Below are 12,318 nucleotides of genomic sequence, written 5' to 3'. Positions count from 1 at the left end.
ATGCAGAGGTGTCAGCAAAAAATTTCAAAGCATCAGCTCCGAAATTCTACTCAAGAGATAATAACTGTATTTATTATGCAAGAGGATATTGCAGAAACGGAGAAAAGAAAATGCAGATTCAGACACAAAATGAATAATTATGATGAAGGAAGATCAAATATTATGGAAAAGTTGGATTTTTTAATGTCAGAATTTCTGGAAATGAAAAAAAGAACAACATACCAGAACACAGAAAGACATGAAAATCCTTATTACTACCAGTATTAAATGAAGGAGAAAACGTTGCAAACCATCATAGTGATGAATGCGCAGGGTTTAGTTACGAGTAACTCAAAAAGAAAAATAGAGTACTTAGAAGAACTAACCCAAAATGAAAAGAAAATAGATATAGTGAATATAAGTGAAACCTGGTATTCCCAAGAGACTGGGAATGATGATCAAATAAAAGGGTTCCAAACTTATAGATCAGATAGAAAAAATAGGAATCAAGGGGGAACCGCAATATATGGGAAAGACAAAAAACAAGGAAAAATATATGAGAAATATAGTAACTCAGAATGTGAACTAATAGCGGTAGAATTTGAATCAGAAAAATTGATGAACATAGTAATATATAGACCTCCTAATACTAAAGAGTTTGACTTAATAATTGAAAAATTGGATGATATATGTAGAAATCACAAGGACTGGACTATTCTCCTATCTGGTGACTTCAACTTTCCTTTCGTAGAATGGAAAGAACGAATAGGAGATTGTGGTTGTACTTATACATATAAAAAAGAGAGTAATAGTAGTGCAGAAGATAAGAGGCATTTGAAAAGCTATTAGATATGCCTACTAGAATACAACATTCAACAAATAAATCACCTGCCAACAAGAAAGGAAAATACTTTAGACCTAGTATTTGTGAACGAGATGAATTATGTTAAAGAAATAATAGTTTATAATGCGAGTATTTCAGACCATAATGTCATAGAATTAACAGTTCATTCCAAAGCAAGTGAAAATAGAGATAAGCAAGAAATGAAAAAGTGGGAAGGATATGGGAAATACAACTTCTACAGTAAAAATATAAAATGGTCAGAAATTAATGAAGAATTAAACAAAGATTGGGATAACATTTTCGTAAGTGATGACATACAATCAAAAGAAAATGAAAAACGGGACTTGGAAGAAAAAACCCTATTAAATATCAAGCAAAACCCCAAACTATTATACTCATATGCGAAGAATATGAATAAAAGAAGAATAGAAATAGGCCCTCTGAGAATTGAGGGAGATTAACGAATGAAAAAAAGGAAATTTGCCAACATACTGGCAGAACGATATAAGAGAGAATTCACCCCTAGAATAGATAATGAAGATAATGATATAGAAATAAGGGAAGAAAATAGTGAATATTTAGCTGACATAGAAATTAATGAAGCTGATATTGTGCAGGCAATTAATGAAATTAAAAATGGAGCTGCTGCAGGGCCGGATGGAGTCCCCTGCTATTTTGTTAAACAAGTAGTTCATTCTATCGCAAAGCCACTTGCAATATTATTAAGACAAAGTGTAGATACAGGCAAGATTTATGATGAGCACAAATTAGCATATATCACCCCTACTTTCAAAAGTGGATCAAGACTAGAGGCAAGTAATTATAGGCCTGTGAGTCTAACATCACATATTATGAAAGTGATTGAAAGGGTAATGAAGAAAAATATTATGAAACATTTAATAAAAAATAAATTTGTTTTGTATAAGGCACAACCCGGTGGTTTCGTACCCCCGGAAAAAAGTAAGTCACAAACCCAACTGTTAGTCCACCGTGAGAACATATTCAAAAATATGAAAAGCGGAAATGAAAACAGATGTGGTTTATCTAGACTTTGCAAAAAGCTTTTGACAAAGTAGACCATAATATATTAGCAAAGAAAATTAGAAAACACAATATCGTAGATAAAGTAGGAAGATGGTTAAAAGAATTTTTACACAACAGAAAAACAGATAGTTATTGCAACGATGAGAAATCGGATGAAACCAAGGTAATATCCGGTGTGCCACAAGGTACGGTGCTAGCTGCAATATTGTTTGTTATTATGATTGAAGACATAGACAGTAATGTTAAGGATTCGGTAGTGAGTAGTTTCGCTGATGACACAAGAATAAGTAGAGAAATTACTTGTGATGAAGATAGGAACGCTCTACAAAGAGACCTTAACAAAGTATATGATTGGGCAGAGGTAAATAGGATGGTATTTAACTCTGATAAATTTGAATCAATAAATTATGGAGACAGAGAAGGAAAGCTATATGCATATAGGGGACCTAATAATGAGACAATTCAACAAATAAGGAAGCAGTTAAACGACCTTGGTGTGATGATGGAAATAGAAAAAACATGTTATGCGAATGATCAAAATAGCAATTCTGCTGGCAAAATGTAAAGCCAAAAAATGGGATGTTGTTACGGCACTTCAAAACAATAAAAGCTGAACACATGATATGCTTTATAAAACATATGTTCGTAGTCCACTTGAATATTGCAATATGATATGGTACCCCACACTATCAAAAGGATATGCACAAATAGAGAGTGTACAAAGGTCCTTTACAGACTAGAATAGAAGAAGTTAAGGACCTAGACTACTGGGAAAGACTACAATCCTTAAAATTATATAGTCTAGAAAGGAGAAGAGAACGCTACATGATAATTCAGGCATGGAAACAGATAGAAGGAATAACAGAAAATATCATGGAACTAAAAATATCAGAAAGAGCAAGCAGAGGTAGATTAATAGTGCCCAAAACTATACCAGGAAAAATAAGGAAAGCACACAGGACATTAATCCACTACGCACCAGCATCGATAATATGCAGCGTCTATTCAATGCGTTGCCAGCTCATCTGAGGAATATATCAGGAGTGAGCGTAGATGTGTTTAAGAATAAGCTCGACAAATATCTAAACTGCATCCCAGACCATCCAAGATTGGAAGATGCAAAATATACCGGAAGATGTACTAGCAACTCTCTGGTAGACATTAGAGGCGCCTCACACTGAGGGACCTGGGGCAACCCGAACGAACTGTAAGGTCTGTAAGGTAAGGTAAGGTCTCCTCTCAACATAAGAGAGAATGTTGGAATTCACCGATCACTGCTAACTACAATGTATATACCATCCAATGGGGGGAGAACCTCTCTCTCTCTCTCTCTCTCCCTCTCTAGAAATTGAGACAGATGACAGAAATACAGGTACCAAAGAAGAAGTTTAATTAAAAGCATGAACAATGGATATGACAGAATTGATAGAATTAATAAAGGAGCAATTTGGAGAGAGGTGGCGATTTTCTTTTTTATTTAGGACAACCTGTTCAAATAACCTTTTCTTTTTCTTTTTTATCTTTTTCTGCAATGCAGTTTGTTAAACACATAACGCGCGAGAAACGCTTATTAGGCTGTTCTAGTTTTATGGTTATGTGAATAGAGGTAATAACCAACGCCCACTAAAAAAAAAAAAAAAAAAGTGAAACCATGATCTGTTATGAGTGTCGTCTGCCTTTTCTTGAAGCTCCAAGGCACACGTGTCCTTAACTACTGACTGGAAAGTCTTCAAATGACCCCTGTGCATTTTCCATCCTCCAGGGATGGATAAACAAAAAGTGTTACAGTACTGTTATATTTAGTCATCAATATACTCCAACTGCTGTTTCAAACACCCTTACTAGGTGTTCCTCAGGGCTACTCTAAGCGCCTCAGTGGCGTGGTCGGTATGGTGTTGGCGTGCCACCTCGATGGCCGCGAGGTCGATTCTCGGGCATTCCACTGAGAGGTGAGAGATGTGTATTTCTGGTGATAGCAGTTCACTCTCGACGTGGTTCGGAAGTCACGTAAAGCCGTTGGTCCCGTTGTTGAATAACCACTGGTTCCATGCAACGTAAAAACACCATACAAACAACCAGAAACTTAAGGCTACTCTAGATTCACAGTGGAGCTACATTCTAACGGATCATATAATACAAGGAAAAATGATCAAAATGCTGTGACTGTAAAATTCTGTCTTTCATGCAAAATATTTTGTAAGATTCTGTAACTGCTAATGTAATTTATTATCTTCTGTATGCTTTTTTTTCATCCATTTGTACATTAAAGCATTCGAGGCCAGCCAGTGGGATTCCTTTTGGATATTCCAACATAATACTAATAATTGCATGATTGTCTTGTGTAAAAGCCGAAGTTCCATCGTGTGACGAATGACAAAATCATTTCACCAAGTATCCACGTCAAAGATGCTCCCAGCCTCGCTCCAATCAGGTCTTCCCCTGTGAATGAAATAATGAATTAATCGAGATATGTTCATGATAGGTATACAAAACAGAGAATCAGTGATTATAATCTTGCATCTGACATCGACGAAACGTCAGCTGAGATCAACCTACCAAGAGATTCCCTCCGCCGATCCAATTTCCTCCCTGTACAAGTTGGCCAGTGTCACTCTGTCCTGAGGTGAGGTTGGTGCCAAGGAGGTCGGCAGGACGATGGAGAAGTGGACCCTGACTCCTGACTCCTTCAACTGGAGTATTAATTCTGTTGGGTCGTCTCTGCATCTCGGAAAGAAGACGGTTCCCAGCTCGCTGTCGGATGAGATGGCAGTTAGTGGCTTGTGGAATCTAATCTGTTAAGTCAGCTCTTGACAGTGAAAAGAGGGAGTTGCAGAAGTCTTGGACAGCAAGATACGGAAAAGAGGGAGTTGTAGAAGTGTTTGACAGCAAGATAGTGAAAAGAGGGAGTTGCAGAAGTCTTGGACAGCAAGATACGGAAAAGAGGGAGTTGCAGAAGTCATGGACAGCAAGATAGTGAAAAGAGGGAGTTGTAGAAGGCCTGGGAAAGTACGCTGCAAACACTCGATAGTAATGCGTACTACAGTGCGCCACGTGAAGTTCACTGAAGGCAGTACCAACCTATAAGGGCTTTTAGATGTTGAATAATGAAAAATAACTTTTTTGTTTTCCTCTCTCTCTCTCTCTCTCTCGCCTTATAAGTACCACGTCACTACGTTAAACCACATTGTTTTCGTGATTGATGGAGACACTTGTGTAAATAATCGAAAGTGCTTTTTTTAAGTATGTACGTGAGATTTAAACTTGTTGCGCTATTTTGGTTCATGTGTGCTGGTATAGCTCTCTCTCTCTCTCTCTCTCTCTCTCTCTCTCTCTCTCTCTCTCTCATTTAAACCCAACAAACTCATATACCCACCCGGAGTCGGTGGGCACGAGGCTCTTGGCGATCTCGCATCCTTTCTTCCTGGTGCCCACCTCGAGGTCGGGAAGGAAGAGCGAAGGATACGAAAGGATTCCCACGTTAATTGGGACTAGGAGGTGTTTGCTCACAGCTGCTATGGACTCGATGGATAGGCCTGTAGGAGAGGAATAATAATAATAATAATAATAATAATTAATGCTAATAATAATAATAATAATAATAATAATAATAATAATAATAATAATAATAATAATAATAATAATAAAGAACTCAGGCTGAAGTGGATTGTAACGTAATGATGGCAATGGAATTTTAATGGTAGGAATAACAATATAACAAGAAGAAAGACGATGATAGACAGTGGGAGTTATGCTAATGGCATTGCAATATTGAAGTTAGTAATGATAGATATATATATAAGTTGGTGCTTGACGGGTTACTAAAGCATATACTGTCATTCTTTTTCGTCCTCCTATTTGTACTACACACACACACACACACACATATTTATATATGTATATATATATATGATATATATTATGTATATATATATATATATATATATATATATATATATATATATGTATGTATGTATATGTATGTGTGTGTGTTTATGAATTTGAAATGAAAAGTAATCTCTCAAAGCTGTGAAAACTTGTCAACAATTTGTGACTAACCCAATCAATCACCGTGATAGCCAAGTCCTCCTTCCTGTATTGCGTGCGATTGACATTGCAACTAAGAAGTTTCACTTAACGACGCATTCAGACACAATACGTGCAAGACGTGTTGAATATTTTATTTGGCTAAGGGAAGAAAACGTCACGTGACGCTGACGTCATTCGGCGTTGAGGTATGTAGAGGCTCCGTAAGCGTGAAGTTTCGGCACGTGAAGTCTGCCTCGAGATCGATCGGGGCCCTAATATTAGTAGTAGTAGTAGTAGTAGCAGTAGAAGTCCCGTCTCATATCAGAAGCACAAACATCTAGACTCATATCAGAGGCACAAACATCTAGACTCATATCAGAGGCACAAACATCTAGACTCATATCAGAGTCACAAATATCTAGACTCATATCAGAGTCAAACCAACATCGTAGAACTCATATCAGCGATGCAAACATCGTATCTCATATTCGAGGCACCAAACCTTCTAGACTCAATATCAAGGAGGCCCAAACAAACATCTACTCATATCAGTCACAAACATCTAGACTCATACCAGAGATGCAAACATCTAGGCTGATTTCAGAGGCACAAACATCTAGACTCATATCAGGGGCACAAATATCTAGACTCATATCAGAGGCACAAACATCTAGACTCATATCAGAGTCACAAATATCTAGACTCATATCAGAGTCACAAACATCTAGACTCATATCAGAGATGCAAACATCTAGGCTGATTTCAGAGGCACAAACATCTAGACTCATATCAGAGGCACAAACATCTAGACTCATATCAGAGATACAAACATCTAGACTCATATTAGAGTCACAAACATCTAGACTCACATCAGAGATGCAAACATCTAGGCTGATTTCAGAGTTACAGAGTTATTACATGACGTCGAAAACCTGAAATAAATAAATTTCAAGTCGAACGAACGAACGTGCGAATTGACTCCAAGTGAACAACGGCGGCGCTGGAAAAGAACAACAAAGAATGTCGAGGCAGTCGAACAGTCAGTCCATTTGTCAAACTCACTCAGATTGCGAAGTTGGTGTTTTCCGGAGAGAACCGCTTGCTTAAGAGGTCTGAAGGCGTTGTGGTCGCCAATGCTCGCGTGCAAGTTCCGCAGAGAAGTCGGGACGGTGGCAATGTTGTCCAGTTGCCCTGTGTATGACGTCACTTGACACCTGTGGAGGGGGAGGAGGAGGAGGTGAAAGGTTTGACAGGTGTGCAGGCAAAATGAGAAATAAGTAATCAGTCAGTGATATAGTGAATGGAGTCGTTTCTATAAAACTGAATCGATGGAGGACAAACCATGAGTAAAATGCATAATAATAATAATAATAATAATAATAATAATAATAAAATAATAATAATAATAATAATAATATAATTAATATAATAATAATAATAAAAAAATTTATTTCCAATAGGTGAAAAATTAAGGACAAGATTGGCAGGCTCTGTTCAGTGGTTGGGATGGAGGACAAACCATGAGTAAAATGTATAATAATAATAATAATAATAATAATAATAATAATAATAATAATAATAATAATAATAATAATAATAATAATAATAATAATAATACCAATAATAATAATAATAATAATAATAATAAATTTTATTTCAACTCAAACCCAAATATATATGGAATTTACAAAAGTTATAGACAATGACATACATAATTTAGGTACATGATATAACGTGATAAGAAATGATAAATCGGCAATATCCACTCAGTTGCTTTAGAATTATGAAAGATAATGGTAATAACGGTAATAATATTGATAGTAGTGGTTAAAAACACATTAATAATGATAACAATCAGTGGACAGGCTGCATATAATTCAATTCCAGCCAGAGACTTCGGGTGGTTTACAGTAGTAGATCCGGAAGGGTAAATACGAACATTGTAAAGTATCAACAATCTAAAAATCTATAAGATAATCAGTATAGATATAAATCTATACTGATTAGTTGAAAAATTAAGTAAGCTATCTTGTAAAAAAAAAAAAAAAAAAAAAAAAAAAAAAAAAAAAAAAAAAAAAAAAAAAAAAAAAAAAAAAAGAGTTGTTTGTATAAAAAATAAATCAGTCGACTAAGAAGAAAATAAAAATGGTCAGGGAAAAGATGACAAGCACTGTTGAATGAATAGTGATAGTGCCTTTTTAGGCGTTTTCCTAGGGCTTTTCTACCCCCTAACTAGATCAACAACAGCGGCAGCAACAACAACAAAGTAGCTTGTAGGCATACTCCCCTAGTAAGCGAAAGTAGGTCTTAATATTTACGAAAGTGCAAGAAGTCTATGAATGTTAGAGATTTACGAATGGAATGTTTCTGTATATGGCAGAGGCAACCAAGCTGCCTATCCATTATATCTCTACCTGTCTGTCTATCTGTCTGTCTATCTGTCCATCTATTTATATATTAAACTATGTACGTATATGCAAAATGCCATGAAGAAGTATTGAAACGAATGGTGTAATCCCGACAAGTTTCCTCTATGCAGACGTCTTCAGTTATCCTGAAGATGTCTAGGTGGATGTAACTATAGTAGATTCACATCAGCCATGCATCTGATGTCTAGGTCCGGCCCCTAAGATGCTCCTGATTGGCCGTTGATAAGCCAATCACAGGGCTGGAAACTCTCAGTCTCTCGAGAGAGTTCGCATAGGCAGGATGTATGTTCCACCTCTCGTGAGGGATATGTCTGAGACACTGATAGTTTCCAGCCCTGTGATTGGCTTATCAACAGCCAATAGAAGCGTCATAAGGGACTGGCCTACACGTCAGATGCACGGTTGATGTGAATCTTACTTCGTCATGGCATTTTCCATTATGCGTTCCCCTGATTATATCTGCGTGGTCAAAATGTACGAGAACCATACTCACGTCTGAAAGACTTCATTAATTGCATTGACCGTTGCATCTGTAAACGTCCCTGGCCTCTGAAAGTTACAAGACATTTCGAGATCAACATCCATTCGCAACCTGCTGACTTCGTTGAGCAAAGGCGTGGGGTCTGAGTTCCCGTTTTCTATGATCACCCTGATCCTCTCCGTGAACGAGCCCTCCATGAAGTCGGGCAGAGAGGCGAAAAAGTTACAGTAGAGTTTCAGGCTGTCGTCATTAATGCTGATGTCCTTTCTGATGTATTCTAATTTGGTGATCGTCGGTTGCTTCTCGTGAATCAGTTTTAGCAAGCCCTGAATGGCATCCAGGCTTTTACTAAGGTTTATGTCAACATTGGCGCGGAATGCGCCTCTCTCGAGCTTTGGTAGGGACGTAAGCAATTCCATGGACTCCCCTTCATTGTCGTCAGTTATAGTAATGGTGCGGTCGTTTGTCTCCAAATTTCCAACGACCATTCCTCTGTCACTGATCATTTCAAGGAATCCTTTAACATCTTTCACACTTTTGTTGACTTTAATGTTTATTTTCCCCTCAAAAGCCCCTTCCTCAAGCTTAGGCAACACTGAAAAAAATTCTGCGTATGATTCTAAGTTACTGTTTGTTATAGAAATGTTTTCTTCATTCATTCTCAGTGTTCTTATGTGAAAGTTCATATCTCTGATCAGTTTCAGCAGAGCCTTACACCCAGCCACGTTACTCTTTACGTCGACGTCAATTCTCCCCAGAGAAGCTGTGGAAGACACCTCATCTATTTTTGACAAATAGGAAAATATTTCCAAGTATTCCTGGACCTTATCTTCAGTTATGGAAATGGCCCCATCCTTTAACACCAAGTGCCCTGTCAAAAAGTGTTTTTTGCTGACCATCTTCAACAGGTCTTTCGTTTCGATTAAATCTCTCTTCATACTTAGATAGATCTTCCCTTCAGAGGCAACTTCTTCAAATTCAGGTAGAGATGTAATAACGTCAGAATATTCCTGAGCGTTATTGTCACAGATGGTGACATCATCAACCAGTTTGATTTTCCCAACTGCGAATCCTTTGTTCTTTATCTGCTTTAGTAGATCTCGATATTCCAAAAGGTTGACTTTGTCCTCAAAGTCAACTTTCACATACTGGGCATCTTCCTCTGAGATCATGAGGTCCTGTACGAAACTGACGTATTTCAAAAAGTTTTGGTTTGTTATTATTATACTTCTTACCTTGAAATGAAAATAGTTGACTAATGTCATCAAGCCATGTAAGTTTTCCATGTCCGTTTTCATACAGAGATTCACACCCACGTTGCTATCAAGTAGAGTTTTGCAAACAGGCGACAAGTTTCTCAGAAGCAATATGCACTCAGCCAAATTGTCATCATCAATTTTGAGGTCCTTAACTTGCAGCTTTCTTATGTAGCATTTGTTCTTTTTGATATCGTTTAGGGTGTTTCCTAGCTCAAATATATCTGTATTGGGACATAACAGTTCTACTTCGCAGTTATTAACACATTTTGGAGGGTCCTTGAATGTATTCAGCACTGCGCCATATTTACTGAGATTGCTTTCATTAATCAGAAGTCTCCCTATTCTCATGTGGAGGTGAGTGATTAGTTGTAGTAACTCCCCGCTTTCAGCAAAATCCCCATCTATGTTAAGGTTTAAAGTTGTTTGTACAGCATCTTGCTGAAGGCTTGGGAAAGATCTAAATGCAGCAATGTACTTACTGGCATTTGAGTTATCAATTTCAAAATCTCTCACCTTCAAAGTTCTGATAACGAAGTTTTTTTCCTTAATCTGCTTCACAACTTCGGTTGTTCTTAGGAGGTCTCCATCAATACACACATCAACATCCACCTCTGACTTATTAGAGTGGTCCATCTCCAGGTTCCTTAGCATTGTTGTATAATCATCAATATTATTTTCAGTTATCAATATTTTCCTCAGCTTGAAATGACAGGAATGGATGAGTTTTAGCAAGCTGTGGGACCCATTTAGATCTCCTTTAACCTCGATGTCCACTTTCACGTTGCCGATATCCTTCCGTGGTCTTTTGAGAGCTTTCATGAGAGACATGTAAGCGTAGAGTGAGGAATCGGTTATCTTAATCGCATTCCCTAGAATCTTGGGTTGCTTACAAATGAAGGAGGCGACATAGTTGTCACATTCTACAGAATTTAGGATGGAGATCCAAGACTCCTTGTCTCTCACTCCAGACTCCTGAAGGAAGTTCAGCGCCTCTAACTTGTTTCTTTCTTTGATCTCCTGTTTCTCCAAGGAAAACATCCCTATCAGACAGATGAAAACATTGTGAAATTTGGGAAGGTCATAATTGGATGAGCCATGTAGTTCTGCAAACATTCTGTGGATGATTGATGACGCCCTGTATTTTGGGATTATGTACCCAAGAGTTTTGGCTGTGAATCCAATTTGATCTTTGCTCATTGAACTTTCCAGCCTCTCCTTGGTAAAGTCGCAGATGTCTTTGCTTGCATCTGGAAGGACCTTCTTCTGGAGTAAGAGCTCGTTAATGCATTTTTGAATGTCCTCAATATCGTAGTTGTGATCTTTCCCCATCAGTTCCATCCAAATATACAAAGCTGAGAGATAGTCCTGTAGACCCTTGTGTGGAAAACTGTAGATAACCTCTGAGCCTGGTACGCGCTGGAGAAAAGCTCCTATCATTTCTTGACTGGGAACTGCGTTGATACTAGATACTTTCTCGAGTCTCTCATAAGATTCTGGTGGCAGATTGATGTGGTCATTTTTCAAGCCGATTATGGCTTCTTTTCCCAAACTGTATAAGAAATTTTCTATTCGTTTGTCGAGATCTTCTTCTTCAAGTGACTGTGTGGTTTCGTTAGACCTGAGACGTTCTTTTAGCTTTAATTTCTGAAGTTTTAGTATCTCAGTGTACAGTTTTGGAGCAGTGTTGATGTTCGTCACATCCACATGGCCATATACCCAAAGGATTGTGAGTAAAGCTAGGTTGTATGGTACCCTCCATAAGTCCTCTAATCGATGCTCTGTCTTTTTCAGATAGTTCAAAAGTTCTTCGATATTCCGGCCGTCTGGCACGAGTTTTGAAATTTCGCTGTGGTATTTCTTGACAAACTCATACTTCTTTTGTGAGGGGATGCCTATCAGAAGCAGATGCTTCATTTTGATGTCATGGCCCAACAGTTTTTTCTCTATATATCTCATTTTCTCAGGTCTAGTTGTGATCATGAGCGTAAAGCCAAAACTCTCTTTAAGATACAGCAGTTCATCAAAGAGTTTTGCCGATGAGTTATTAAGTTCATCCAAGCCATCTAAGATAACCAAGATTTTCTGCCGAAGCAGAACCTTCTTCAAATCGCCAGACTTGAAGTCCTTTGACACTGTAGGCATGAGATGATGTAACAGATCATCAAAGGACCTCAGAGCAGTGTTCCTCATTTGGGCTTTTAAGAGATGAGCATGACTCGTAAGATGTTGCATGGTGCTCTGCTTTGTTCTCCAGTC

At 37.8% G+C, this 12,318-nt stretch overlaps 1 protein-coding gene across 1 annotated transcript in view; it reads right to left on the bottom strand.

Annotated features, from left to right (window-relative positions):
- Positions 1 to 3,178: 3,178 nt before the first annotated feature.
- LOC135212926 (uncharacterized) overlaps positions 3,179 to 12,318 on the bottom strand; it is a 13,145-nt gene continuing 4,005 nt past the window's right edge. Inside the window, exons 2-6 of the mRNA XM_064246667.1 lie at positions 8,816 to 12,318; positions 6,956 to 7,107; positions 5,241 to 5,400; positions 4,424 to 4,618; positions 3,179 to 4,306 (exon numbers count right to left, since the gene is read on the bottom strand). The exon at positions 8,816 to 12,318 is cut by the window's right edge and continues 949 nt beyond it. Coding sequence (XP_064102737.1) covers positions 4,252 to 4,306; positions 4,424 to 4,618; positions 5,241 to 5,400; positions 6,956 to 7,107; positions 8,816 to 12,318 — 4,065 coding nt within the window. The 3' untranslated portion in view covers positions 3,179 to 4,251. The remainder of the gene's footprint in view (positions 4,307 to 4,423; positions 4,619 to 5,240; positions 5,401 to 6,955; positions 7,108 to 8,815) is intronic.

This window comes from Macrobrachium nipponense, chromosome 42, assembly GCF_015104395.2.
Source record: "Macrobrachium nipponense isolate FS-2020 chromosome 42, ASM1510439v2, whole genome shotgun sequence".
Lineage (NCBI taxonomy): Eukaryota > Metazoa > Arthropoda > Malacostraca > Decapoda > Palaemonidae > Macrobrachium > Macrobrachium nipponense.
The sequence above is the reverse complement of the archived record's forward strand: the minus strand, read 5'-3'. Positions and strand labels throughout refer to the sequence as shown.